The sequence below is a fragment of the Globicephala melas genome, chromosome 3 (genome assembly GCF_963455315.2).
Source record: "Globicephala melas chromosome 3, mGloMel1.2, whole genome shotgun sequence".
NCBI lineage: Eukaryota > Metazoa > Chordata > Mammalia > Artiodactyla > Delphinidae > Globicephala > Globicephala melas.
In genome coordinates, this window is record NC_083316.1 from 146,075,278 (window position 1) to 146,101,929 (window position 26,652).

Consider the following 26,652-nt stretch of genomic DNA (forward strand, 5'->3'; position numbering starts at 1 on the left):
AGCCTCCCGCAGACGCCCGGACGGCCGGACGGCCGGCCGGCAGTGAGCAAGCTTTCTCGCACCGGCCGGTGCCTCCTGCACAGCGGCGGCCGCCCCGCAGCCCCCGCTCCAGCCCGGAGGGCGCAGCGCTCGGGAGGAGCCGCGCGGGGCGCTGATGCCGCAGGGCGCGCCGCGGAGCGCCCCGGAGCAGCAGAGTCTGCAGCAGCAGCAGCCGGCGAGGAGGGAGCAGCAGCAGCGGCGGCGGCGGCGGCGGCGGCGGCGGAGGCGCCCGGTCCCGGCCGCGCGAAGGGGACATGTGCAGGCTGGGCTAGGAGCCGCCGCCTCCCCCCCCGCCCAGCGATGTATTCAGCGCCCTCCGCCTGCACTTGCCTGTAAGCGCCCGCGTGCGGGGCTGCCCACCCTGCCTGGACGTCTGTCCGTGTGCCTGTGGCTCTGTCTACCCGCCCGGCCGTTCTTCTGACTTTCCGACTGCGTATCTGTCTGTCTATACGCGGGTTCCCTCCCTCCAGTCCAACTGACTGCCTCTCCATCTCTCTCTCCCGCAGGTGTTTACACTTCCTGCTGCTGTGCTTCCAGGTACAGGTACGTGGGCTTCTGACTCTGACCTCCCCCCCCACCAGCCCCTGTCTCCCGGTACGTGTCTACCCCCCCTCCCCCGGGCCGCGCCCCCTCCCTGTGCCCCACCCCTCCTGGGCGCCGAGCCCAGTGCACCTGTTCCCAGGGCGCGGAAGGGTGGCTCCAAATGCGCCCAGCGCGGGCGGGGGACCGGCCAAGGGCAAGGGGCTCTGTTGCGGGACTCAGGCTGGCGCGGGCTGCCACGGCCCCTGTCGGCTTCGGCTGGGAGAAGATGCTCTGAGCCGGCGGCCTCAGCCGCTACAATGTGCCCGGCTCCAAGCCCCCCCCTTCCCCCCCACCCCGCTTCCCCGCCCGGCCCGTAGCCGGTGAGGAGTCAGGACGTAGGGATTTTCTCTGCCAACCGTCCCTTAACATCTCCGTTCGCTCTTCCAAACAAAAAGGCTCCTTTCAACCGAGTGGATTTGGAGTCCAGGGAGAAAGCTTCAGTTGTAAATTACTCTGTGGTTTCAAAGGCGTTTGCAGCATTGAGAGAAAGACAGAGAGGGAGAGAGAGAGATGTTGTGCTAGGAGGGGAGACTGGGGTGAGAGCGAGCAGAGCGGGGCGCCTGGGCCGAGGGACCACTGCCTGCGAGGCGGCTCCGGAACGGGCCGCGCTCCGCAACGCACACCCTTGCCCAAGGTAGTGCAGCCCTCAGCTGGTTCCCCGCCTAGCTCCCCGCTCGCTCGCTCTCCTGAATCAGAAGAGGGCTTGGCGCTCAGCCTGGAAAGCACTTGCTAAAATCTGATCTGTTACTTCAGCAGCTTTCAGACTCGGGAAGGTCTTGGCACGCAGACAGTTGGAACACTGGGGCTTCCAAAGCCGTGGAAATGAAGGAAAAGGGTTGGGGGGCGGGGGGAGGGAAAGAGAAGAGGGACTGAGGGAGCTGACTTCAGCCCCGATTAGAACCAGACCAGGCTGCCTCAGCTTGGAGGGGGGGCGCAAAGGGAAAGGGAATAGGAAGTACCAGCTGCCCTAGCCCTCCGCCACCTAGTGCTCTGACGGAGGCGCCCTAGGAGGAGCTGGGCTGGGGCCCAAAGAGATTATGGGCCAAAAGAGCCCCTTCCCCCTCTGGGTTGAAGGCAGGTGTCCTCACAGTGTTCCAGAGGATGCTTGGGCCTTAGCTTTCTGGATTCCCGAGGTGCCCAGGGAGAGCACCGAGCAGGCAAAGTGGGGGTTCTCCCAGGTGTGTGTGCTGAGCGCTGTTGAGACTCACGGGTCTCTTGCGGAGGGCGGCTGCGGTGGTGGTGGGACTGCTTATCTCCCCTCCCACTCCTAAGAGAGAGCTGTTACCATCGGGATGGACATTGAGGTGAGGGCAACTAGTTGGGACTGGGGGCTGGAAGGATGGATGGACAGACTGATGGGTTCTTTCCTTCTGTTGGCCAGGCTGGGGTCCCTGGTGACTCCTTGAATCAATACAACTGGAGTCAGTAACTTAAGGCTGGCCGTTTGCCAAAGCAGATGTGACCCTGTGTGGTTGCAGGGGGCAGGGTGGGGAATGGCTGGTGTCAGAGAGAGAGGCCAGTGCCAGGCGTAGCCTGCTTGGTTTGCACCTGAGTCCCCAAGCAGAGGGCAGGCCCCAGGGTCACCCCGGGGGACTGCCTGTCTGACCTGGGGGACAGCTCTTTTCCTGAGCGCTGAGCCTGGGGCCGGGGACGATGAAATGGGCATAAAGTAGAGAGACGGTTTCAGACTTTGTGGCCCAGGCCTCTTATTGCCTGCTGCCTCTTGGTCCTTGAAGTGGGGCCCAGGAGGGGCTGCTGTGTGGTCTTTGTGTTCTGGGTGGGGGGGAATGTGAGGGAGGGAACCTGGACTCTGCATCCCACCTCCAAGTCCTGGCCAGAGCTAGAGCCAGCCTGTGGCAGGGAGGGGCGGGGAGGGGAAAGCTGGGTGGGCCGTCTGGGTTAGGTCCATTGGGGTTACGCCTTCAAGCAGGTGAGGGAGCCTCCTCTCCCCCCTGCCCCACCTCCCCCTTCCTTTGCAGCCTTTCCCGTTGCAAACTGCCTTAGGACTGACTGATGTTTTTAACCCATGATCCATGTACCCTTAGGATATCTAAGGATGGGATTATGGGGGAGGGGTGGTCCCTGAAACACTGTGCAAAACGGTGCCCATATACGCAGCGTATGGGAGACGGTTCTCAGCTCCCCACAGATTTTTGAAAGTACCCATGATTGCTGAAAGATAAAGCAACACTACCCTAGGGAGTTATAGACAAAGTTGGCAGGCTCACATCCTCCTTTATGCTCGAGGGACAAGGTGGAGTGTTAGTTAGAGGTAAAGATGAGAGGTGGGACCCTTGTGCTAGTTGCGGGAGTCTGGAGTCTGCTCCCCACTGAGGTGATGGGCCGACACCGGGAGAGCAGCTGCTTCCTGGACAGGGTGCATTTGGAGGGTGGTAATGAGAGCACCCTTGGTGAGCAGGGCCCAGGGGAGGCTCCCTGCACCGTGGGAAGGGCTCAGGGCTTTGCCATCCTGTGGACTGCACCTGAACCCCAGCTCCATCTTTCCCTATATGTAGACCTCTGCGAGACTTAGCTTCATCATTTGTGACATGGGTGGCCCCGAGGATGAATGGTATATGATAGGCGTGGAAGAGGTTTTGCGAATTCTCATCCCCCAGGAGCACGTTGCTCTGCTGGGAACTCTATACACCTATGCCCTTCCTTCCCCCGCCTCCATGTTTTGGGGAACTGGTCCAGTCCTAGCAACAGAGTTTCTGGGCTCCTCCTCTCTTTCCATCCATCATCAGCCACCAAACCCCAAATGGGCCCCTTGCCCCCAGCCACATCTCTGTGAACACAGGCAATGCCAGACACTGCCCGCACTGCCCCCCCCTCACCCCCCGACAATGTGGTGAGCCCCGCCCTCCCCTGCCAGCAACCCTGGGAGCGGGAAGCTGGGAATTTAATAAAATCCCTTCTCCACACGACTTGGGACACCGTGGATAGCTCAAATCGGAAGAATTTTAAAAATTTCCAAGGGGAGCAAGCGGCGTGACCAGTAAATTGCTTTTCTGCACTTGGCTGAGCGCTGACAATGACACCGGGCTGGGCCTTTCACGCAGCTCGGCCGGCACCTGCCTGACATTGTTCCTGCCGCCAGGCTCGGCTAGGTCCTGGCCTTCCCCAGACAGGCCGGGCGTGAGGCGGGCCAGGGCAGGGGGGCCTTCCACTGGCCCCTCGGTCCCTCCCTCCCACAGCGCTGCTTCCTCTCTCCCCGCACTTGCTCAAGTTTGGAAGTTTCCTTCCATGCCTTCTCTAAGGCTAACCACCCCCATGCCTGGCCTCTTCAGTGGGGTGTAGAACCTCTCTTCGAGCTTGCTAGGATGGGGAAGCCAGAGACAGAGTCCTCTGGGACTCGAAGAGGGTGGGGCGCTGTCCTATTGGATTGTACGTTTAATCTGCTCATCAAATACTCGCTGGGAGCCTGCTTCTTGCTGTCCCTGGAACATGACTAATCCGTTCCTGGCCTCAAGGAGCTCCCAGTCTAGAGAGGGAGAGTGCCAGATAAACAGGAGTTCCTTCAACCCCACCCCTCCTGTCCCACGCTGTGAAGTGTTGAGAGGTAGAGAGCATCCTCCAGCCTGATGGGGGTGGGGGCAGGGGAGGGGGTGGGGCGGGAGGGGGGAAACCAAGGCTGGGGAGAAGTGACCTGCGTTTGGTGAGAAGGTGCTACTTGTATGAATTTCCAAGTGGCTCTTGCATCAGGAAGTTCCTTTCATCCTTTCTACCATTCTACAAGGGACACTGGAGTAGGAGGAATATTATCATATTCCTACCTCACAGATGGAGAAACTGAGGCACAGGGCGGGGAGAGGATTTTTCAAGGCCATGGCTAAGACCCAAGACTGTGAAATCGAGACCTTGTATCCCTTCCAGCACACCAGGCAGACTTTTTCAGAAACACTGCAGTTGTTCAGAAGGGATACTGATAGGGAAATGGAGTCTCAAGAGGCATGCTAGGGGCCCTTAGTGAGAGATCCGGTTGGATCCCCCTGATAGGATCCCTTATCAGGGGATGATCAGAGGCCAGGTGGGCGTCTCTGTGGTGGAGGGCATCTGACTTGGTGTCTGCAAGCCCTGATCTTCCTGGAATGTTCTGATCTAAAAGGGTTTCAGAGCCAGAGGTGGGTTTGGTTTTTGGGGGGGTAGCAGGGCCTGGGGGATTCAGCAGTCTCCTTCCAGCTTCTTTCCCAGCATGGAGGGAGATGGGGGCACCCTGCCAGCCTTCCTGCAGCCCAGGAGTGTCACCTGCTCTGAGGCAAGGAGGTGGATTTGGAACATTTCTTGTGGTTGGTGCAGCCAGTGTCCAGCAGGCTCTGGGCAGCGTGTCAGGGCCACAGCGTTGCCTCCTCGTAGCCCTGGGTGGCTGGGAGGGCACATTGGACCCCCAAAGGGAGATGGCTGGGGACAGGAAGAAGATTTTCTGTCCTCGGTAGGATCTTTTGGTTCTGACCTCGTCCTGGAGCAGGGAAGTTGTTGGTGTGGGAAATCAGGGTGTAGGCCCACCAGGGTAACAACTATACTGGTAGATGCCGCCGGGTATTGTGGGCTCGTTCCGTGGCTGACGCTTTCTCACAGCATCTAGGCTGTGCCTCACAACCAGCCTGGAATTAGGGAATTCTACAGATGAAGAAAGTGAGGCTCAGAGACATAAAGTAATCTGCCTTTGTTTGCACAGCAGGCGAGAGAGGCAGAGTGGGATTCAACTCTAGCTTGCCCACTCTAGGACCCAGGCTTATTAAACAGCGCTTTAAAGGCTCTGGAATCTGCCAGGCTGGTTCAAAGAGTCGCTCTGCCTTGTCTTTGCTGTGTGACCCTGGACAAGTTACTTAACCTCCCTGGGTCTCAGCTTATGCACGCATAAAATGGGAAGAAAACAACCAACAAAACAGCTCCTACTTACTAAGGGTGTGGAGCAGGGGAGAGTGCAGGACCCAGGGCTCTGAAATCTTGTCTGCCTTTCAAGACCTAGTCCCTGCGTCTCTTGTTCTGGGAGGACTCCCTTGTTTCCACCCCTCTGTCAGTGGATTAAGCTCCCCTCGTCCATGGCACTGCCACCTCCTGGTGACTGGGGAGAGGGAAGGTGTTGTTTCCCTTCTGAGGGCCGGGATCGTCTGATGAACATCTGTGTGCCCCATATTTTGTGCTGGGTTGGGTCTCCCCCCTACTCACAAGGACCCATGTCTGAGCACTTAGGGAAGGGCAACGCCAAGGGCCCTGTCAGTGTGGCCCAGGCTGGAGGAGAGCCACTGGGCCTCCGGAAGGGCTGAGGCCCGCTGTTGGCACCTTGGGTCTGACAGTAGGGATTTGTTCTGGAACATCAGTGCGTAAGCGGGCCCCTCGGGCTTTAGTCAGTCTTGCTGGTAGGGCCTGGAAGATGACTAGGTTTTGTTTGTTCCGACATCTAAACCGCATAAGGCCTCAGGCCCATTTAAAATGCTGCTGTGCCCAGGATGGGGCCAAAGACAAGCCCCCCATAGGCCACAGGGCGGAAGGACTCTCAGGATGCCTGGGATGGAGTCCTGGCTCTGTCGCTGGCTCATTGTGTGCCTTAGTTTCTCCACCTGGGTATCAGTGAAGTGATCTAGGCGGCTTCTGTGTTGCTTGAATGTGTGGGCTTTGGCATGGGAAAGACCTTGGTTTGAATCCTATCTGTGCTGCTGAGCAACTGTTCAGCAAATTTCTTAACCTTCCACCCTCTGCACCTTGGTTTTCCCCATCCGTATAATGGGGTAACGAAAGGTACCTACTTCTCAAGGGTTATGGTGAGGACTGAATAGGATAATGCACACAGAGTAGCTAGCGCTGCGGCTGACCCTCAGTAAGTAATTGAGTAATAGTAATTGCTCGATCAATTGTATGCCCTGTGTGTGTGTTAACATGCTGCAGCATGCTGAAGAACGCTAGGAAGGCTGTGCTGCTTGCATCGGTGACATCAGGCCCCCTCTAGTCTGACCATAGGTCTTGGATTTAGGTCTGAATTTTATCCTCATTGCACCACTCACAGGCTGTGTGCCCGTGGGAAAGATCCTTAACCTCTCTGAGTCTCTACCTCCTCGTCAGTTGAGAAATAGGAATACTAATACCATTCCTAGGGCCTGTGGGGAGGATTAATTGAAACCATGTCTCGGACCTGGTATGCAGTAGGCATTCAATTATGGCGCTGCTCCTCATTAACAACCAGCAAACATGGCTGGCCCCGGACTGGGGTTTGAGCGGGATGAAGAAGACATCTAAGGCTTCAGCTTTTTTCCTCCGTGATCCCTGTGAAGAGATGGCAGGTGCTTTGGCAGCTCCCCATCCCACCTCTGCCTTGGAACCTCTTAGCCCTTTGTCATTGCTCTGTGACCCAGTGCGTTCTCTGCTGGGGCTCACAGGGATGTAGAGGGGCTCAGGCTCTGGACACAACCCACCTGGGTCATACCCCACCTCGGCCACTTGGTAGCTGCATGACTGAGTGAATTCTCGGCTTCTCTGTGGTTCATCTTTAATATAGGCATCAGGATGGACCCTCCCTCCTGGGGTTGCTACAGCGGGTGAACTGTGGTCACTTGGGGGAAGCACTTGGCCCAGCACATGGCTCATTATAAGTGCTGAGTCAATGTGAGCTGCAGTTATACATTTGACTTTGGGGTGCCTAGAGGCCTGCTTGTCTGCCAGCTCCTGGTTCCTGGAAGTCAAAGGAGGCCTGGCCCATCCCACGGGCCCTGTGGCACCTGGCACGGACCTGGCATGCAGCATGAATGTCAGCAAGTGGAGGGGTGGGGAGAACAGCTTCTCTGAGGGCCGGGCATCTGTATGGAGCCCCCCAACCCTGTACCAGGTGTGGGGCACGGGGTGCTCAGGACCTGTCCCAGCCCGCAGGGATTTGAGAGAGATCTGAGGGATCTGTGCAGGGGGCAGGGGCCCAAGGGTGCAGAGGGTGTTCTGACGAAGGGCCCTGAAACCAGACTCAGGGCAGGAGGATCTCGCCTGGGAAGGTGCGCCATTTGAATCTTGAAATAGGAATGAGCTGGGTGAAGAAGACTCTTTGAGTGTCTCTCTCTGTGTGCGTGCGTGCGTGCGTGTGTGCGTGCGTGCGTGTGTGTGTGTGTGTGCGAAAAAGCCTTTGCAGGCACATGGACCATTTCTACACGGAGCAGGGAATACCTTGCTCAGGGGACTCCAAGCTGTTTGGAATGGCTGTCGCATCAAGTTCAGGAATGGGGGTGATATAAAAGGCCGTGGTGGGCATCGAATGCCAGAATAAAGGGCTTGTTTATTACCTCTTTGACATGCACGACCCCTCTCCCCACCCAGGGGCTTCAAGGGAGAGAGATTGGAAGGAAGGAGAAAAGGAGGAAAGAAGGGAGCATGGGTCTTTAGGAGTCCCTCCCGCCGCGCCGCCTCAGGCTGGCTGCAGGGTTGACGGGCCGCGGCACCCATATTGACAATCTGTACAGAGCAGGCTGATGTATGGGGAAGAGGAGCTCCCGGTCAGCGCCTTGGGTGGCAGCACCCCCCTCCCGTGCTGGCGGCTCAGCCCTGCCAATCAATACATTGACAGCCCCAGGAGCTTAATGGACAGGTTGGGGGTAGGGAAGGGCCCTTTGGATCATCACTGTGTCCTGGCTGGGATGGATGTGGGGAGTGTGACAGGAGAGAGGGGAGAAACCTGGGGCTAAAGGGTGGCTGGAGACATCAGTCTGAGTGAACCAAGCTCCAGTTCAGGGGTGGGCCCAGCCTCCCTCCTCCGCTTTCTGTCCAGGGGTGTCAGCGAGGGGAAATTGATGGACTCCAGAGCCAGAGGTGGGTTCAGTTCCTGGCTGCATCCGTTTCTCTACAACTGAGGCAAATCCCTTAGCCTCTCTGTGTCTCCCTTTATCATGGGGATGGTAACCGTTCTGACCTGCCCAGATCCTGCGAGGAGCAAGGAGACAGTGCCTGGAAAGTGCTTAGCTTGGACCCTGGCACTGAGCGAACGCCCACGAAGTGGGAGCCGGCGTTAGTTTCATGCTCAACGACGATAATAACCCCCGGAGCGCTATGACTGGCATCAACTCCTGGGCCTGAGTCCAGGCTTCCTCTTGAGGAAGAGTTTGGGAGCTGCATCTCAGGGTGGAGGGGGTGCTGACTCTACAAGGGGCCACTCCTGGAACGGGGTGCAGGTCTCAGGTTTGAATCCAGAATTTGGAGAAGCTCCGAAAGCCCTTGGCATGGCTGGCCCCAGTGCTGCTTCTGGAGGGGGAGGCAGGCAGCGGTGGAATGTGGCCGCAAGTCTGTGGGCTGCCTCTCCTGGGACCAGGGAGACCCTCCCTTTCTGGGCAGGCTGCCTGGAGACAGGGGCGCGGATTCTCTGAGGCCTCGAGGATGGGTACCTGGGCGGGAGGGGCAGTCTGACCCCTTCCTTCTCTCTCGGGTAGGGGGTGAGCTCAAGGCCTCAGTCCTTTCATGTTTAATCCTCCACCTCAGTCCCTGCCCCACATATGGCTTGTGGCTGGAGCCACTTGCTTTCCTGAATGGGAGAAAGGAGGTGGGTGACAGAGAGAAAGGAGAATAGAGCAGGAGAGGGTGAAGAGACGGGGAGCGGAGGTTCTAGGCTGGACTGGATTCAAACCTTGATTCTTTTTTGCACCAATTTTGTGCCTTTGGACAAGCAATGTAACCTCTCTGAGCCTCAGTTTCCTCATCTGTAAAATGGGGATGATAACCGTACCAACTCATAGGGCTGCTCTGGGGATGACGTAAGATAAGTTAAAGTACTTCTTAGTATGGAGAACATGCTCCATAAGTAGTGACTGTTTAGAAAATAAGAAAAAAGAAAAAAAAAGGTGACTCTCCTTACTTATGTTTTTCTGAGGTAAATAATTGTAAGCAATCTCATTCTGCTGATGAGAAAACTGAGGGTTAAAGAGATCAAGTAAGTTGGTGATTTTGGGGTGGAGCCAGGTCACACCCGAGGTCAGTGAGTGCTATTGTTGAACGTGTGTGGTGTGGGTGTGCTGATGTAACGTGTGTATTAGGTGATGTGTGATGTGGCAGATGTTGGTGTGAGGCGAGCCCAGGAAGAAATAGGAAGCCGCTTCAGACATGACTTCAGAGCCAGGAGTGGATGGGTGAGGTTGAAACCTTCGGTCAGAGGGAGCAACTGTGGTTATCGGATTCCCTGGCGGGAGGGGGAACCTGGGTTGACGTCTGTAAGCTGGCCCTGGGGTTGGAGTGGGGCTCACCCCAACCTCTTTTCACCCCATGGTAGTTTCCCCCCGAGGTGCCTAAGAGAGGAGGCTTGGAAGCTAGGCGGGGGCTGGATGGTAAAGGACTACATGTGGGCGCTGTGCAATGGGTAGTGGGGAGCCAGGCAGATTTGGGAGCAGGAAAACCCCTCACCTCGTGCACTAGAGCCTGAGACTGCAGGCGGAAGGTGGCGGGCTCTGTCCCACTAAGCACCGCGTCCGTGCTGGGATCTCGGGTTGCAGCCCCTGTGCAATTCCCGGATCGGGGAGTGAATATTTCCACCAGAGCACAAGCCCCTCAGAGAAGGGGTGGGTCGCCCTGGGGGGTAACAGGGGTCTCAGCCAGGCTGCAGGGGGACCCCACTGTAGGCTACCCTGCTGCGGGAAAAGCTATCTCGACCTCAAAGATAATCCGTGAGTATGGGGTGCGGGAAGGAGAGCCTTTGGTAAGGCACCTTGCTCTGCCCCAGGAGACACCCTGTCTGTGCTAGCCCTGCTCGCCTTGCGAGAGCCGCAGCATTTTGATTTTTGTCACACTGCAGCTTTTCAGTGCCCCTGATGATTATGCACCTGAATGGGTTTAGAGAGCAGCTCTGACTGTTCTAGGAAGTCCTGGAAGACAGGCCCCCTCTTGGGCGGCGAGGCCGAGTAGCAGGAAAGGAGGAGCGAGAGGATGTTCCTGAGTGGCCCCGCTCTGCATGCGCTCTGCAGGCAGGCCCTGGAGCTCTGTGGCCCCGGAGAGGTGCCTCAGAGGTCCAGTCTGTGAGATGGACTCTAACTGGTGCCTACCTCCACGGGTGCTTAAGGAATTTGACGAGGTACCATGTCTTGAGGGCTTCTTAGCAGAGTGCCTGGAACAGAGGAAAGCTTAGCAATTGATGGCTTTAAAAACCCTCTCTGGGACACTTGCTCATCTGGGTAGTAAGTGATGGGGCTGATTTTGGCTGCCAGGTTTTCCTCATCCTAGCCACAGTGATTTAGCAGACATTTGCCAGGTGCCTTCTGGGGGCAGAGCTGGAGGTTCAGGGATGAGCCAGGGAAACTGGACTCTGGGGACAGTAAGCCATTACAGTAGTGTCCAGAGGCTGTAAGCCAGCCTGAGGCCGGAGGGCAGGAAATACTTCCAGAGGAGGTACCTGAGGGCAGGTGTCATCCGGGCAGAGGGGCTGTGCAAAGACCTGGAGCCCCCCAGAGGTCTTGCCCAGGAAGCCCAGGGGTCTTCCTGCCTTTTCAAAAGGACGGACTCTGTTTCCATGTCCGATGCCGCCCCGTTACCGCCCTCGGGATTGATGTGGCCACAGAGTACGGCTTAAATTGTGGAAGCTGGGCAAGATGGATTGTTCCCCCGCATCCTGGGGAAGGGCCGCTGGAGAGCCCCTGCTGACCCTGGGTCACCCATGCTGCCTCTGTCCAGTGGGCCAGGGAGAAAATCATTAATGGGAGGCTGGCTTCTGGGGCAGGGCAGTTCCCCTAGGGGACCTGGGGTGAGGAGATTGGTTTGACCTCTGGTCAATAAGGTCTCCTGTGAGCAGGAGGAGATCTGGAGGACAGGGAGGGAGGCCGGAGGCCTGGCCTTGGGGGAGGGGACAGGGCCAGGCCACCTCGGAAAGTCCTTCCAGGAAGGTTGAGGGCCACGGGCGGGGGTTCTTCAGGACACGTGCCCACCAGGTGTGGGCCTCAGGGGGCACTGGAGCTCTATCCTCCCTAAGCATTAGGATGTGAAATGAGGCAAGTCCCAGGTGTGAGATTGGGCTGTGAACGCGCTGGCCGTTTAGGGTAGTGGAAGTGAAGAGTGTGCACTCTGGGTGCACCAGCGGCCAGGCCCTGCACCACCGGGCTGTGCAGCTCAAAGCAACTGACTTAACTTTCCTGAGCCTTAGTTTCTACATCTGTTAAATGGGGGTGATAAGCATTCCCACGTCCTAGGGTTGTCGGGATGATCAAAAGCAATAACATCTTCCCAAACCGTAATCTGAGCGGCAGAAGTTCCTCGTCTCAAAGGACATGAGCGTGTGATCCACTTGTGTCCTGGGGAGGCTTCTGTTAGCAGGGCTTCACCAAGAGCCTCTTAAAGGGCTCCCTTGTATCCTCTCAGCAGTTATTTGTGTCTGCTGAGCGCTTAAATCTGTACCAGGCAACTGTTCTAAGACTATATGTTTAATATTCACAGCAACCCACAAGGTGGATGCCATTGTCACCACTCTCAGTAAGTTGCCTGGGGACCCTTAGCTAGGGAGTGGCTAACCCTGGGGTTTTTTGTGTTTTTTAAGAGTATAGTTGATTTACAATGTTGCATTAATTTCTGCTGTACATCAAAGTGTATCACTTATACATACACATATATCCACCCTTTTTTAGATTCTTTTCCCATATAGGTCATTACAGAGTATTGAGTTCCCTGTGCTATACAGTAGGTCCTTATTAGTTATCTATTTTATATATAGTGGTGTGTATATGTCAATCCTGGTCTCCCAATTTATCCCCCCACCCCTTTCCCCCCTGGTAACCATAAGTTTGTTTTCTATATCTGTGACTCTATTTATCTTTTGTAAACAAGTTCCTCTGTACCGTTTTTTTAGATTCCACATATAAGTGATATCACATGATATTTGTCTTTCTCTGTCTGACTTATTTCACTCGGTATGACAGTCTCCAGGTCCATCCATGTTGCTGCAAATGGTATTATTTCATTCTTTTTTATGGCTGAGTGATAGTCCATTGTGTATATATGAACCACATCTTCTTTATTCATTCCTCTGTCGATGGACATTTAGGTTGCTTCCATGTCCTGGCTGTTGTAGATAGTGCTGCAGTGAATGCTGGGGTGCAAGTGTCACTTCGAATTATGGCCTTCTCTGGATGTATGCTCAGGACTGGATTTTGAACCCGGATCCTGCTCACCACTGTACCGGTGAGACAGGCGGGGCCCACTGAGGTGGAGCTGAAAGCAACACTTTGGGGCCACATGGCCTGGGGCTAACTCTGCCATTGCCTGCTCTGTGACCTTGTTGGTTCAGCTTCGGAGCCTCCGTTTCCTCATCTGTAATGTGGCCTAATGTTTCCACCCTGAGGATGATAGTGAAAGTTCAATAATGTGGTCCAGGTGAAGTGTCTGTGGAGCCCAGGCTGGGATTGGAGGACATGTGCAGGTCAGTGGGGGAACAGAGACCCTGGCCTGGGCATGGGGGTGTAGCAATGAGGAAAACATGGTCCCCACCCTGGAGAGCTCACAGCTGAGGGCTGAGACAGATGCTTGGGCAGCCCCAATTCCAAGAGCCCCATCATGGGCTGAGTGGGGTCATGCTCTTGTGGGAACGGGGTCCTGCAAGCCTAGTGTGCCTAGAACAAACGCAGAATGCTGTCTGGACTTCAAGAATTGTTCAGCTTTCTGGTTAAGATGGGCTGGGACAGGCATACAATTATCAGGGAGTAGGAAAACCTAATTCAATGCTGAATGGGATGACAGACTCCACATCTTTTCAATGTTCACTTGTTCATTCATACGTTTGACAAATGTTTGAGTTCCTACTATGCTGTGTGCTGGAGATATAGCAGAAAACAAGTGGGGGAGACAGACAAAAACTAGATAAATAGATGTTATGTGAGGTTGATCAATGCTAGAAAGAAAATCAAAGCATGGTAGAGAGATGAGGAGTGACAGAAGTGGGGGCTGCCTCAGAGAAGCAGTCAAGGAAGTCCTGTCTCAGGACGTGACATGTGAGCAGAATGAATTAGAGGAGCCAGAGTGCAAAAATCTGGGAAAGAGCACTGAAGCAGAGGGAAGAGCAAGTGCAAAGGCCCTGAGGCATGTGTGTATTTTGTGTTTGGAATGCTCAGAGCCCTAATAAGACAGCCAGTGTAACTGGTGGGGAGGGAGTGGTAAAAGATGAAGGTGGAAAGCAGTTGGGGGCTCATCTTTTTTTTTTTTTTTTTTTTGTGGTACGCGGGCCTCTCACTGTTGTGGCCTCTCCCATTGCGGAGCACAGGCTCTAGACGCGCAGGCTCAGCGGCCATGGCTCACGGGCCCAGCGGCTCCGTGGCATGTGGGATCTTCCCGGACCGGGGCACGAACCCGTGTCCCCTGCATCGGCAGGCGGACTCTCAACCACTGCACCACCAGGGAAGTCCGGGGGCTCATCTTGCAGGGCCCTGAGGCCCTGGTGGGGACATTTATCTAAATGCGATGGGAAGCCCTGGAGAGTTTGGAGGGGAGGGTTGCACAAGGTGATTGGGTTTGGTGGAAGATGGACTACCGGGGGAAAGAGTAGAAGCAGGAGGCTGGTGAGGAGGTGGGTGCAAATTGTCTACGTGAGAGGCCGTGTTCAGGGAAAGGAGACGGGAGAGATACGTGCTGGCGTAGCCAGAGGTGGCTTCCTGGAGAGTGTGGTCGGACGTGAGCTAAACCTCCAGGGATACAGGGAATTTTGATGAGAGATGCTAAGCAAAGGCTTCTCCACGAGGGGCTAGGGATGTGGTCAAATGCTTGGTGGTGAAGGCGAGCATGAGGACACTTGGGATGTGGAGAGGAGACCGCCCCCAGCATCAGCTCCAGGGGGAGAAATGACATTGGGCTCTGGTTCATTCGTTCCCAGGAAGAAATTTGCCAGGTCTCCTTCCTTCCCTGCTGAGGACCTAAACAGGAATTATATGCCCCCATCCATTTCCCATCTCCATATTGATTTTGGTACTTTTCTTCCCATTTGCTCACTGTATCCTAACAACCACCCTGGGGTGTAGTCAGGCTGGAGGCTCTGCTCCACTGTTTTACTGGGGAAGAACCTGAGGCGGAACAAACCATGGGCCCAAGGTCACATGGGAAACTCCGCTCCATACTTCTTGCTTTAATTTGGGGGTGTGGTGGAAAGATAGCAAACTTTGCTGTCAAATAGACCTAAACCTGATTCTTAGCTTTGCTGCTTCCTGGCAGGGCCACCTTGGGCAACTTAGCTCATCTCTCTGAGCCTCAGTTGCCTCATCTGTGAAATGGGGGTGGTAACAGGGCAATGATGAGCGTGTGCTGATGCCTGATCCAGAGCTGGCATAGAGGAGACCCTGGCTCTTTGTTGTGAATGTGGTTCCTGCACACAGGGACTCTGGACTTCCAGAGTAGCTCACCATCTCCCCTTTCCCTGCTCAGGTGCTGGTGGCCGAGGAGAACGTGGACTTCCGCATCCACGTGGAGAACCAGACGCGGGCTCGGGACGATGTGAGCCGTAAGCAGCTGCGGCTGTACCAGCTCTACAGCCGGACCAGCGGGAAGCACATTCAGGTCCTGGGCCGTAGGATCAGCGCCCGCGGCGAGGACGGGGACAAGTATGGTAAGTGTCAACCCCCTCCCCCCCCCCCGACCGTGTACACATTCTTCCCGGCCTCTGAGACCTCAGGTTCAAATCCCAGCTCTGCCGTGTCCTGGCTGTGTAATCTTGCACCTGGCGCTGAGCCTTTCTGGGCCTCAGTTTCCTCATCTATAAAATGGGGCTGCAGTAGTGCATCCCTGAGAGCCTTATTGGGAGTAGTAACTGAAGACATGAATAAAGCATGCTCTTGCTGGTAAATGCCCCATAAATGCCAGTCGTCTTGGGTATCCGTGGCAACCTGCTCCCCACGGCATTGCTTCCCCAGGTTCAGATGCTCGGAGGGGTGGGAGCCTCTGGGGCACGCTTTTTGGATGCTGGTGGTGGTGGTGGAAATTGGCCTGGCGTGAGTGTGTGTGCGCATGCGTGCATATGTGTGTGAGAGTGTGTGCATGTGCACAGGCCTGTGTGTGTGTGCTCTGCGGGCTTGAGCTTGTGCACCGATGAGGCGTGGGCACTCACAGCACCTTGGGCCGTGGTCCCCATGACCTGCCCTTGACCCTGGAACTGCCCAGCTCTCTTCTGGGGTGTTTAGGAAGCATCACCTGCCCCAAGCTGCCTCTGCAGAGGGGCTGGGAGGAGTGAAATAACCCTGACTCCCTTCCCTCCCTAAGCCCCCAACCCACAAAGACCCTCAGCAGTGAGTGAAGCAGGCAGGACTCCTCCCTCCCAGAGCCTGGAGGGGATTTAGGGACCAGACACTGAGCAAATACTGACCACACCTCCATCGCTTCCTACCTTCTCAGGCCCAGGTTCTGGGAGGTGTCCCAGGCCCCAGCCTTGGGTGGGGGGGAGCTGGGGCTGTAGGTGGCCACAGTACGTGCATGCCTGCGGCCGAGCCTGCCGGCCTGGGTTTCTCCGAGATGATGCTCCGTCTGCCCGCCAGCCCCTGCCCATTGCAGTCAAGACATGACAACAAGACAAATAATTTCTTGGATCTTTTATCTTGGACACCATTTATTTTCCCTCAGCCCCGGGGCAGGACTGACCTCATGGTAGGGCCCAAGTGTGGCAGCTGCACCGTCACTGGGGGCTGGGCCAGGCCGGGCTGGGCAGGGCTGGGCCACGCTGGGCTCCTGCTTCTCCAGGCCAGCTGCCTCCCCTCCCTTCTCCTGCCCCATCACTCTTTACTGCCTCCATCCCTCCCTCCCTCATCCCCCTTCTTCCTTTCTCAGTCTGGCTGCTTCTCCTTTTATCTGGGCATCTCTCTCTCTGAGTCCTTCTCCCTTCCTTCTGGCTGTTTCTGTCCATTTCTCTGGCTCCCCCCTCCTCACCATCTCTGTCTTTCTCCCTGCTTCCCTCTCTCCGACCACAGCTTTCCATCCCTCCTCCCCACCTCTCCCAGGCCCTCTGCTGGCCGCCTCTCTGGGGCCTCATCTCTCTGTGCCCCCCCTCCGTGGACGCCTGGCTGTGCTGGGCAGACCCAGGTGCTGGTTTTCCCTGGGATCTGCTGTCCAGTTGCTGCCAGGGAAGGGGCAGCTGGCTGGCTGGGGCGGGAGGGAGGTGCCCTCCTGGGGAGTCCCCGGAGCTCTGGCTGGCCCCTCCAGGCTGGGAGAGTACAGGGGGGTCAGACTCTGGTCTGAACCATCTGTCCAGGCTCTGAGATAGGAGTCAAGAGCTTGGGAGGGAGAGGAGGCCGGAAATGGCCGGCCCCTCCCTCCAGAAGCCACTTGTCCTCTCATTTCCTCTGCCTGGACTGGAGACTCGGGGAATCTCACCTGCTGTGTAACCTTGCCTTCTCTGAGCCTCAGTTTCCCTCTGTACATTACAAGGGCTGTACCAGAGCAGTGCTTCTTAAACACTAACGTGCATCGGAATCACTGAGGGTTCTTATTACAATGCTGATGTTGATTCAGAGAGTCTGGGTTGGGGCCTTGAGCTCTGCATGTCTAACAAGCGCCCTGGTGGTGCTGGGGGACCACCCCTGGAGTATCCAGGGACTCGCCCGCCTTGGCTTCTCCTCCAGCTCCACAAACTCTAGATTTAATGATCCTCTGTCAGGGAATATGTTTATCATTCCTCCAATCCCCCAACACCCAGGGCAGCCAGGGGCCTTGCTGGCCGCTGAGGCTGCTCTATTTAAATGTCGCATTAGAAACGCAGATGAGGCGAAGGGATCCCATCTGCGAGCCCTGGGAGAGGAAGTGAGACAATGGAGCCAATTGAGGCTTCCAATCTAGATAATCAATACAAATATTATTGGGAGGGTGATTTATGTGGCCAAGCCGGGCAGGAGGATGGGGCTGTGTTAGAGGCTTGCCCTGCCTGTGGGGGAGGGGCAGCCAGTAGTCCTCAGTCAGGCCGGGGGCCCAGGATGGTCTGAGAACCTGCTCCCTCCTTCTCAGGGCTCCATCCAGCTGAAAGAATGGTGTCTTCTGAGACTTGCCTTCATACACAGTTAGAATGCAGTCTGGGAATTTCAGCAAACACCAAGTATAAACAATCCCTATAAATGCCTGGAATCTGGAATCCCCAGAAACGCCCGGAGTCTCAGATCTGAGTCTGTACAACACTCAGAATCTCAGATTTGACAGCGTCCCGAGGCACTAGACCCCATAGGCAGGTAGGTGCAAGATGCAGGCCCACCCTTGTCTGGGTGCCCTGCCCAGGAGCTCTTGGCCGACTTTGCAGCAGTGGGCAGTCTTCGGTGAGATCTGCATAGGTGTCAGCCAGGCTTCTACACCAGGCTCTTCTGCAAGAGTTTCTCCCCATGGCTCCCTGAAGCTTTCCCGGAGCACTCTGAGGGCCCTGAGGTTGGCTGTTCCAGGAATGCAGGACTTTCTTAGCTTTAGGTTCGGCTCTGGAGGGAGAGGTATGCTGGCCAGGGGGCTAAAGGCTTAGGTAGTGTGACACCTGGCAGGCCAGGAACTGGGGGAGGGCCACCCTGCCCACCCGGGATTATTACATCAGCCCCTCCCCTTCCTGCCCTTGGTCCTGGTCACCTTTGGCCTGCAGGTAGTTGCCACCTTGAAGAAACAGCACTGGGCCAGGAGGCAGGACCCCTGGGTTCCAGTGGCAGCTCGGTCGCTGAGCAGCCCCCAGTGCGGGGGACAAGCATGTCTGGCTCTGGGCCTGGTTTCTTCACCTGCCAAGCAAGGATGAGAAGGCCCCATTCTACCTGCCTCCAAGGTTGATGCCCTTCAGCTGGGATGTGGAGGTGTCAGCACCCCCTGGCTACAGGAAGCAGGGCTGCTGGGTGGTGGGACTTGAGTCTCAGCGAGGAGCACCTGGGGTCAGCTGAGCCAGCCCTCAGGGAGGGGGAGGGGCCCCAGCACCAGGGATGGTGGTGTGGGAGCAACTCTGCTTTTATAAGCCACGTGGTTGGATATTCCTGCCTATTTTCATTTGCAGAAAAGGGCTCCTCTACCTGATTAAGAAAAAAAGGCCAGAACACCCAAGGTTTTGCAGTAGGCCAGCCTCCCAGGACTGACAGTGCCCAGAACGTCCCCGAAGCAGGCCTCCGGAGGGGCTGTGTTAGCCAGGGAGGTGGTCTTTTGAGAGGGTGGGCATGTGGACTCTGGAGTCGAATGGAATTGGAATCTCAGTTCCACCACTTACGAGCTGGAGACCTTAGGTGTGTGTTAGCCTTTCTGGTCCTGTTTACTCTTTTGTAAAATGGGGTAATTGAAATGAGAGAATATCTTATTCTCAAAGAGTATATGATTATTAAAGCAAGAATATTCATAATAACCACCTTAACTCCGTGCTGTTGTATGGCGGCAGGGGGGTACCGTCATAGGCTCAGGTGAAGGTTTCCCCTCTCGAGAACGGATTCGTGCGGCTTCCAGAAGGGATACTGCTTCCCTCCCCTTAGTGGGGCCCTGGCATGTCAGCTGCGGTTTAGAAGAGGCTTCTTCAGCATGATTCCAAGCAGCAGGGCGGACTGGCCACGCTCTGGCTGCCGTCTCAGGCTGGATGCGGAAGGGTATCTCGACCCTTCTGTTGCGTGCGGTCCGGTCTCTCAGTTCACACCTGGATCCCTCCCTCACTGGGTGGTACAGCGGTGAGTGAGACCACCCAGGCCCAACCCTCAAGGAGCTCCCAGGCGAGAGCCCCTTCTCCTTTCTAGGGGCTGACTCTGAGTAGGAAGAGCCTGGGTCCCTCACTCTCTGTGTCCCCTTGGGCACTTTCCATCCCGTCCCTGCATCAGTGAGTTTCCTCACAATTGTGGGAAGGCATGGGCAGGGCACCGAGTGTGTACTGTGTGGGCTTGTTCCAGTTAGGCATGGATTAGTCTGTGATTCCAGCTGTGTCACCACTGCTCAGGGTCACAGGGAGTCAGCCTGCCCCAGCATGGGCTCTGCCCCTCGAGGCAGCTCCCCCGTTCACCCTTGCCCCTCTGAGAACGTGAGCTCCTTGAAAGCAGTGACCTTTCTGCCTGTCTGCATGTCCAGTACATGTCCTGAGAGCAGGCCCCCCTTAAAGGTTACTGGATAAATGAATAAAATAATTACGGGGCCACGCAAAGCACGATCAGGGGCTGACTTGCGTGACTCACCTAGGAAAGTATGTGGGGTCTTCCAGGGCTTTTGCTGGAAGTGGGAGGGTGCCCTCTGGTCCCCATGTCTCTCATCCTGGTACCTGCTGCAGGGCTGTGCTGGAGCAAGGAGCCAGGTCCTTTGGGCTGGCTGGTGTGGCTGAGACAGCCGAGACTCTCTTCTCTGAGTCTGACGGCCCGTAGTCCCTTCTCCGTACCACAGTCCAAAACGTGAGACTGTGTCACTCTGTTAGTCAAAGGCTCTCAGCTCATTTAGAATGCAGTCCAAGTCCCTGGCTCGGCAGGAAGGCCTGGTGTAGCCTGGCTCTTGACTAGCACACTAACCTTGGGCTCTACTGCCCCGTCCTTGCCCGCTCTGCTCCAGCCCCAGCGAGCTTCCTGCTGCCCTTGGAACACGCCAAGCATGTCCCCAGCTAAGGGCCTTTGCTGTGTCCTCAGCCTGGGGACGCCCTTCTCCCAGATGTCCCCATGGCTTTTGCTCCCTCGCCGTTCAGTTGTCCCCTTATCAGGGAATTCCTGTCTCTGTCCTCTCGTGGGTATGTTTCTCTTCCTAGCACTTATTGCTACCTGAGGTTCTGGTAAGTATTTAGTTATTCGCTCTCTGTGTCTCCTGTTATAGTGTAAACTCTAAGGCTAGGCCGCTTCAGTCTATTGTGGTCACTGCCGTATCCCCTGCACAGAGCCAGCCACAAACAACGGTTCAGTACATGCTTGGGCCAGTGAATACATGGCTGACCCATGTGTGCGTCCGGGAGTGTAGATGGGACCACTTCCCCGGGGCGGGGCCAGTGCCTGGCACAGAGCCCAGCACACAGTAGGTACCTGGGCAATCCGTGCTCCCTTCCTCTTCTCCTGTCCTCCTCCCCCATCCTTCCTTCCAGCCCGCCTTGCATCTTGCAACAAGGATACAGTGAGCGACAGGACCAGCTTCCCCGAGGGGCGCTCCCAGCTGGGAAGGGGCATTAATATCTCTGTCTGAACCCCCTGCCCTCTGAGCTCATGTTCCACGACTTCTGTCCCCAGTGAGGAGTGGCCACCCACACGTCGCTGACTCTGCAGCTCAAGTGGCCACATGAGAGATACAGCTAGGATTAAATATAGCTCCCGATCGATCCTATTGATTCTTTCTCTCTTCCTTGCCAGCTCGCCCACGTGGCCTGCGAACCTCCTTGGGGGACTTTAGGAGAAGGGGAACCATGGGCATCTTTGGGGAAAGGCCACAGCGGGTGTGTGTGGGTGTGTGAGGATAGCGATGCTGAAACATCTCCAGAAAGGGCTCCTTCCCCCCACCCCCACTTCTTTCCCTTCCCCTCCCCTCGACCTGGTCCACCTTCAGAGGGGAGGAAGGGAGTATGGTTTGGTGTGACCTCCCAGTGCCTTTTGTGGCAAGGACGTTTCCTCGCCGCAGGATGATGCCTGGAGAGTGGCCAGCAGCCTTGTCAGCACTGGGATTGTAGCGGCCGGCTGGCCGGCTTCTGGCCACCCCGTGCAGGGTCTGGGTACGGCCAGCTCTGCCCAGCCTCTCACTGGCTCCCAGCTCCCCCACTGCTCTCTCAGGTCTTGGGGATTTAACCCCGAGGCTTGGGGGGGAAAGAAACCAATTCTCCTGCTTAGCTTTTTCCAGTTCCCTTTCTCTGGGTCTTCTGTGTCCCTCTTTGTATGTGTCTGTCTGGCTCTCTGTCTGCCTCTTGGTCTTTCCCTGTCGTTTCCTACCCTTCAAACCAAAAGCCTTTAAAGTGACGCTATGGATTGCCCACAGGGAAGCCCAGCTAGGGAATCACACTGGAATCAGTCAATCAATCCATCCATCAAAGTCATTTCTTTTTTCTCTGCCATGGCTGACCTGCCTGTTGTCTGTCCTGCTCTGCTCACCTCTGTCTGAATCTGTCTGTCTCAGGCTAGCTCCGGAGTTACTCTGCCTGTGTTCAAATCCTGGTCCTACTGCGTGACTCTGGCAAGTAACTTGACTGCTCAGGGCCTCAGTTTCTTCATCTGTAAAATGGGTGTAATCGTGCCTACCTCATGGGGTTGTTGTGAGCATCTAATGAGACATTCCACATTCAGACTCCAAGCACAGTGCCTGACAGATGGTAAATGCTCAAATAAGTATTAACAGTTTTTGTTTTGTTTTGTTTTTTTAATTGTCATTGTTACTCCATGCATTTAAGAGAAACGGGGAAAAAAAGACAGCATGAGTTCTTATTGAAAGGGCTTTCTTTCCGGCTCCTTTTTCTTCCACTTTCTCTTTTTCCTTTTCTGCTTTCCTCTCTCAGTGCTGGAGAAGGGATTGGGTCCTTCGAGCTCCTGGCCCCCAGCCATGGGCAGGCGCTGGGCTTCCGCTCTGTGCTGGGCCCTGGTAAGACTGGCTCTGTGGACTTTGCCTTCAGGGGAGCTGGGTTGTGGAACCCCCCCCATCCTGCACTCACTCACCCTCTGGTGCGTGCAGCCTTTCCTTCTAGTCAAAACCAGATCTGAAGTCATTTCATGCCTCTCTGGCTGCGGTTTGAACCCAGACTTGGGTGCTCCTGTGGGCTCCCCCACCTCCCAGAATCAGCTCGAAGGTATTTTCCTCAGGGTGACCGTTGGCACCCCTTCCTCCCTCAAGGTCATTTGGAAGCGGAGCTGAGGAGGGATGGGCCCCAACCTTTGGCTCTTTGGGCACCCCAACCCACAGACCTCTGCCTCAAGAAGGTGAGGTCAAGTGAAGACCTTCTCTGCCTGCCTTTGGTGTTCGTTCACTCACTAACTCCCCCAGGAAAGGGACTGGCGTGGAGGAGTAGTGACCGGTGGGGGAGACAGGCTAAGACCCAGACTTCCGTGTTAGCCTGCCTGGGTTTGAATCCTGTCTGCGTTTTAACTTCATCCCTGTCTGACCTTGGGACTCAATTTTCTCACCTGTAAAATGGGGATAATAAAAAAATAGTTCTAATCTCCTGGAATTGTTGTAAGGATGGGTGGGTAGGAGCTCAGAGTTCTAGTGAGTGGCAGGAGTGACACGGTGGGGTGGGTGGGTAGAGGGAAGAGTTGCTAAGGGCATTGACCTGGAATCAGAGACTTGGTTTGAACTTCTACCCTGCTTTTACTACCTGTGTACCATTAGGCAAGTCCCTTTACCTCCCTGAATCTCATTTGCTTTAACTTTTAAGTAGCTTTATTCATACCTACCTCACCAAGCCCTTTATGCACTTACTAAAATTTACTTATTGGTCATTTGCTGTGAGCCAGGTATGGGCTAGGTGCTAGAAACCACAGTGGTGAATGAGACAGTTAAGGGCCTGCCTTCATGGAGCTTACCTTCCAGTGGATAGAGACAGACAATAGAAAAGGTAGCAAATAAAACAACTTGGGGAAGAGCTCTGAGGAAAATGGAGCGGGGCTGGGGGCTTCCCTGGTGGTGCAGTTCGCCTGCCGATGCAAGGGACGCGGGTTCGTGACCCGGTCTGGGAGGATCCCACATGCTGCGGAGCGGCTGGGCCCGTGAGCTGTGGCCGCTGGGCCTGCGCGTCCAGAGCCTGTGCTCCTCAGCGGGAGAGGCCACAACAGTGAGAGGCCCGCGTGCCGCAAAAAAAAAAAAAAAAAGAAAGAAAATGGAGCAGGGGGTGGCTAGAGCTGAACTGGGAGGATAGTACAACATGGGACAGCATGGCCGGGGAAGGCCTCTCTGAGGAGGTGGCATCTGAGCTGAGATGTCAACCTAGGAAGTGAGAAGCCACTATGGGAAGCTCTGGGCAAAGCAATCTCCAGGCAGAGGAAAAGTGCAAAGGCCCTGAGGTGGGATTGTGCTTAGTGTCTTAGAGCAGGAACAGTAAGGAGGCTTGTGTGGCTGGAGGGCGGTGAGGGAGGGAGGGAGGTGGGAGCAGGCAGCAGGGGCCAGACCACGTGCCCCTTCCGGTCCCCGTAAAGAGTCTGGATTTTTAGTGGGTTGGAGATCCACAGGAGGCTTTAGCAGGGACGAGGCACAATGAATTTTATATTTTAAAAGGATCCCTCTGGCTGCTGTGTAGAGAAGAGACTGCTGGGGACAAGAGTGGCAGAGAGAGGATGGGGGCATGCCAGGGTGGTGAGGGGCGAGATACCATCCTCAACCCCTTCCGCCTGGCCTGGGACAGACACGAGCACGGAACTGAGCGGAGATGAGGTTGCTAGCTCCTGAGAGCTGCATCCTGGGGGCTTGGGGCTTGAGTCAAGAGAAGGGGGAGCGTGATGCTGAGGACCAGGCAGGCTCTGGGGCAAACCTGGTCTGAGCGGGCGGAGCCTCTCTTTGTGTCTTTCTGAGAAATGCTGCTGCTATTACTCCCCAAAGACTTTACATAATCCTGGCCCGGCTTGCTCCTCATTATGTCATGTGCTGAGTGGAGTCTAGGTCACTCCATGGCTTGTTGCAGTCGGGGAAGAACAGACTTCTGGCTCCCTGGGCACAGAGGCTGGTGCAGACCCTGCCCTCGCTGGGGTGAGGGAGACTGGCTCGCAGGGGTGGAGGTGCGGTCCAGCCCCTGCCCCAGGCCCTTTGGATGGCTTAGGCAGGAGCCAGGGCTTCCTGAGATGGGCTGTGGTTAATGAGAGATGGGGGTTGTGCTTTGAGCCAAGTCTCCCCAGAGCTGGGGGCCCTCCTCTGGGACCCAGGCCCCAGCAGGGAAGAGCCAGGCAGACCTGACGTCAGCCCTTCCTGCGGGGTTGCTTCTCTGAACCTCAGTTTCCTACACTGTAAAAAGGGGACAAAGGTACCCAAGCTCGTGGGGATATGTGACGTTAGCAGGCTCACGTGGGAGCCAGATCCAGGGTGTAGTAGGAGCTCTTCTGAGGACAGAGGCCCAGCCATGTGCTGGGGGAGGGCAGACAGAGCAGTTTTCCCCTTGGACTCACTTGGAGTTGCCTGGGCCCCAGCCCTGTGGCCTCACCCTCTTCTTAGGGTTTCCCATGCCTGCCCCTCTCCAATGCCAGAGACATTCAGGATAGGGTCAAGCCCCATTCCCACTGCGTGGGTAAGGAAACTGGAGCTCAGAAGGGTGTGTGGCTTACTCAGGGTCACACCCCCAGGATGGCAATTCCAGAAATGGAATCAGACCCCATGAATCCCAGTCTAAGGCATTTTCTGATGCACTCACAGTGTGGGGTGCCTGCGACCCTGGAGGATGCTGAGGAAGTTCAGGACAGAGGGCACACTTTGGGGAGGCAAGTTCTGCTCCACCTCTGCCCTTTTACACACGTCTGATTTTTTTTCCACTACTTTTTTTTTTTTTTTTTGGTCTGGGAAAACAGTTTTGTTTTGCAGTTATTAGGAAACTTAAACAATAATTACTGAGCTGCCCCTACCCAGCCTCTGAGAACAGGGTGCTAGGCCCTTTACAGCATCATTTTATATAATCGTCACCATAACTGTTGAAGATTGGAGATGACTATTCCCATTTTACAGATGAAGAAACTGAGGCCCAAGGTCATACAGTGACCAGTGGGGCCAGGGATTCCTATCCATATCTGTGCATTTCAAAGCTCTCACCTATCCCCTTATACATGCTACCTTCGTCAGAAGCTCCTAGAGTTGGGGACCCTCCTGACCCCCCAACAACCCCCATCCCGTGTGGGGCCTGAGCTTTGTGAGGAGATACAGAAAGCATGTCCCAGAGCTGCTGTGATGTTTGGCCCTTGGTTCCCAGGGACCAAGCTAAGAGGAGAGTTAATGGGGAATTTGAGTTAAGGGGAACAGGGAACATGAAGGGCTTGTAACCCCCTATCTCAGTGTTGGTTAATATTCTCAACTCAGTGGTTTACTAGGGATGGGGGAAGGTGGAGAGAAGAATGTGCCCCCCACCCTTGTTCCTAGAATTACTAAATTCTTGTTAGATCTTTAAATTTTACGTAAATTCTTCTTTTTTTCCTTGGAAAGGTGGGTATCATATTTTAATTAGTAGTGGTGTCAAAGGAAGGCTAGATTAATTATTGGAAATCCTGAGTTCCAGATGGTTTTAATTTTCACAGCAGGGCACCAGGGTATATATTTAACCTTTTTTTTTTTTATTAAAATCATACCTAGTGTATTTTAGGGGCACTGAGGTACACTCTTTGTGGTTCCAAGGATACTGTGTTTAGGGCTATGATTTTTGTTATTGAGAAGCAAGTCCTTTGTCACTGAAATAAAAATTTTGTGGGTGAGGGAGGGGCAGGTGCTGGGAAGCAAAGAGTCAGGGGAGGGAGGGTGAGAATGGGGGGTACGTCATAGGCAAAGAAGGGGGTGGTGGTGGTGGGAAATCCAGGCTCAGGGATTCAGGTTCAGAGAGGGCACATGACCTGCCAAAGTCACACAGCACCTTACTGGGGAGAAAATGTGGACTGGCAGAGGGACAGGGAGGGGTCTCACAGTATGCCTAATCAAGAGACAGTCACCCTTTGGCCACTTGAGGTCCTTGTTTAGTCAGGCCTTTGGGGATCAGCTCTGGACACCCCCATCCTGAGGGAGGCTCTGTGGAGCATAGATGGTTTAGCATGGGGCCTCCCACTCCTCACCAGGGGGTACTGGGTCCTGGTTGGGACTTCCGGGCTCCTGGGAGGTAGTTATTCTTCAGCCTTGGTGGCCTTGATTGAGGAAGGTGAAATATTATGCAGATAGCCTCCCTTCCCCAGGGACTGGAAACACCCCTCCCTGACCCTTCCCCACTTCAAGTGGCCAGGGCACTCCCTCACCCATATCCCCAGAGGGGAGGGGACTCTCCAGCTGTTGTTTTCCCTGGAGGAAGGGGCCTGTGACCTAAATTTTGGAGGAAGCAGCTTGGCATTCCACAAGGCAAGGTGTGTGTGTGTGTGTGTTTTGTGTGCGTGTGTGTGTGTGTGTGTGTGTGTGTGTGTGTGTGTGTGGTGTGCATGCCTGTGTGAGCTCACGTGCCTCTGAATGTCTGACCCCTTAGTCCAGAGACTGCTGCTTTTCTGGGGTTATTTGTGTGGCTGTCTGTCCTGCCTTGGGGAAGGGTATTGG

General features: G+C 55.5%; 1 protein-coding gene across 1 annotated transcript in view; it reads left to right on the forward strand.

Annotated features, from left to right (window-relative positions):
- Nucleotides 1–258: 258 nt before the first annotated feature.
- Nucleotides 259–26,652, forward strand: part of FGF18 (fibroblast growth factor 18) — a 34,172-nt gene continuing 7,778 nt past the window's right edge. The window contains exons 1-3 of the mRNA XM_030829888.2: nt 259–371; nt 546–582; nt 14,971–15,151. Coding sequence (XP_030685748.1) covers nt 340–371; nt 546–582; nt 14,971–15,151 — 250 coding nt within the window. The 5' untranslated portion in view covers nt 259–339. The remainder of the gene's footprint in view (nt 372–545; nt 583–14,970; nt 15,152–26,652) is intronic.